General features: G+C 49.5%; 1 protein-coding gene across 2 annotated transcripts; it reads right to left on the reverse strand.

Annotated features, from left to right (window-relative positions):
- Positions 1-679: 679 nt before the first annotated feature.
- LOC307069871 (spindlin-2B) lies at positions 680-1,456 on the reverse strand (the record flags this gene model as incomplete). 2 transcript variants are annotated; one of them, XM_079728181.1, is made up of 2 exons in its annotated part: positions 680-928; positions 1,232-1,456. In XM_079728181.1, 2 exons carry the CDS (start codon positions 1,454-1,456, stop codon positions 680-682), a joined length of 474 nt encoding a protein of 157 aa, XP_079584307.1. The 2 variants fall into 2 exon arrangements, with proteins under 2 accessions (XP_079584307.1, XP_079584306.1); XM_079728180.1 differs by having other exon boundaries at positions 680-1,456.
- Between the last annotated feature and the right edge of the window lie 430 nt (positions 1,457-1,886).

Genomic DNA, 1,886 nt, shown 5'->3' on the forward strand with positions numbered 1-1,886 from the left:
CCTTCTGGCCCCTCACTCATGCATAGACCTCCATTTGAGTATCCTTTTAGCCTCTCCCCAGATCTCTGCCAACTTCATCTTTCTCTCCTTTGCTCTGGATCTCTTCTAAACGTCTTTGTGTCCCTCTCTACTCAATTTATTCTGTCTGTTTTCCTCTAAGCCTCAAGATCTCACTCTCCCTCTGTTATTCTTCACCCCCTCCCAGTTGGGTGCCTCCCCCTCTTAGGTCATCCCTCCCGCTAGGGAGCCTCTCCATTTCTGACCCCTCCCCACCTCCTCCTAAGCAGCCACCTCCCCTTCTCCCTTCCCCCACAGCCCATCTCTAGTTCCTTCTCCTCCCCCCTCCCTAGACCAGACCAGCTAAGTCCTATTCCATTTTTAGATGACTGATTATGATACTAGCTGAACTTTATTCACAGCCTGAATTTACAGCTGTTCCTTCCTTTCATGCCCCATCCACCAAACACACCCAATCGTTTCAACATGACAAATTCCTTACACACAGCGTGTCATGGCCACATAAATTTGTATTTTTCAGGACAAAACAACAGTTATGCTGGCAAAGATGTCGGATTAACAGGGACCCTAAAGCTTCCAATACACTGAAAAGTAACATTATTTTGCATGTCTACAAAGTACACATTTGTTTTCACAAATGTGGCAAAGTTTACCCTAACAGTTAGGACTTTTTCACCAAATCATAGACATAGATATGGAAATCATCATCAAACTTGATGAAATACACAGAGGGTTTGGCTTCCACTTGGTGAATGACCATGCCGATCCGTTTGGAGCCATCTTCTTTGGTATATTCCACATGTTTACCTATCAGGCCATCTACAACTCCTCCTGGCTCCCTCTCTGCTGGAGGAGACTCACTGGACTCTGGCATGATACGGAGGTCTCCTTCTCTATAATCATCTAGAAGCTGGTACATGTACAAGACAGGATCTTTCTCATAGGTAATATAAAACCAGGCTTTCATGATAGGTGCTTGGGCCAAGACCATTCCTCTCCATTCATCCTTAGAACCATGCTCACCCTCAAACATATGTTCCACAGCTTTACCAATTATGGTATTTGCAAGGTTTGCATCACTGACTTGAGATGATGCCACCCTGTCGGAAAGAATTTTAAGAGACAAAACTCTTTCATCTCTGTGAAGTTCCAGTCCATAGACACAGTCAATTCCATCATATTTCACCAGATAAAGAGAAGGATTTATAGGCACCTGATCCAGAACGGTTCCTTTCCACTGGGTGATGGGCTCATCGCCTTCCTTCCATCCGTGTGAAATCCTGCAGCCCACGATGTTCCTGCGGGGCTGGGACGAAGGTCTGCCTCTCTGCTTCTTTTGGGAGGCTTTTTTCTTCGTCATGTTTGCAGACCCAGTGGCCCGTCCTGAAACTGCCCTGGTTTGTTGCCCTTCGGCCTCCTGCGAGTTGGGGGTTTTCATGTCTGCAGGAGGAGGAGAGAAGATAAGAGAGGAACATTCAATATGCCATAAGGTGAAGTTCTCCCGACAGCGTCGTCTCCATGTACCCTGCGCCAGCGCCTAAAATTTCCCCATGAGCCTGGCAGCAATGCTGGAAATCCTGGCTGTGTGCCTGAAAGTGCTCTCCCTCCTAGGTTCCTTGAGGTTGCGGGAGAAGGCGGCAGCGGCAGTGGTGCTGCCTGGGGTTCGGAACTCTGCAGGAGGGGGCGGGCTACCTCCTTGTTCAGAGACCCCAGCCTCTGTCACCCGTCACTGGCGCCCACTCTCAATCCCCTGCAAAACCCCTATCCCTCCACCGCCCTGACCCGCATGCACTGTCCTCCTGCTCTGAACACCCCAGTCTGCTACCCACACGCCCCCGTCCACCCCCACTCTCTTTCTTGGCCCCCAG

The sequence above is a fragment of the Hyperoodon ampullatus genome (assembly GCF_949752795.1).
Source record: "Hyperoodon ampullatus genome assembly, chromosome: X".
NCBI classification, from domain to species: domain Eukaryota; kingdom Metazoa; phylum Chordata; class Mammalia; order Artiodactyla; family Ziphiidae; genus Hyperoodon; species Hyperoodon ampullatus.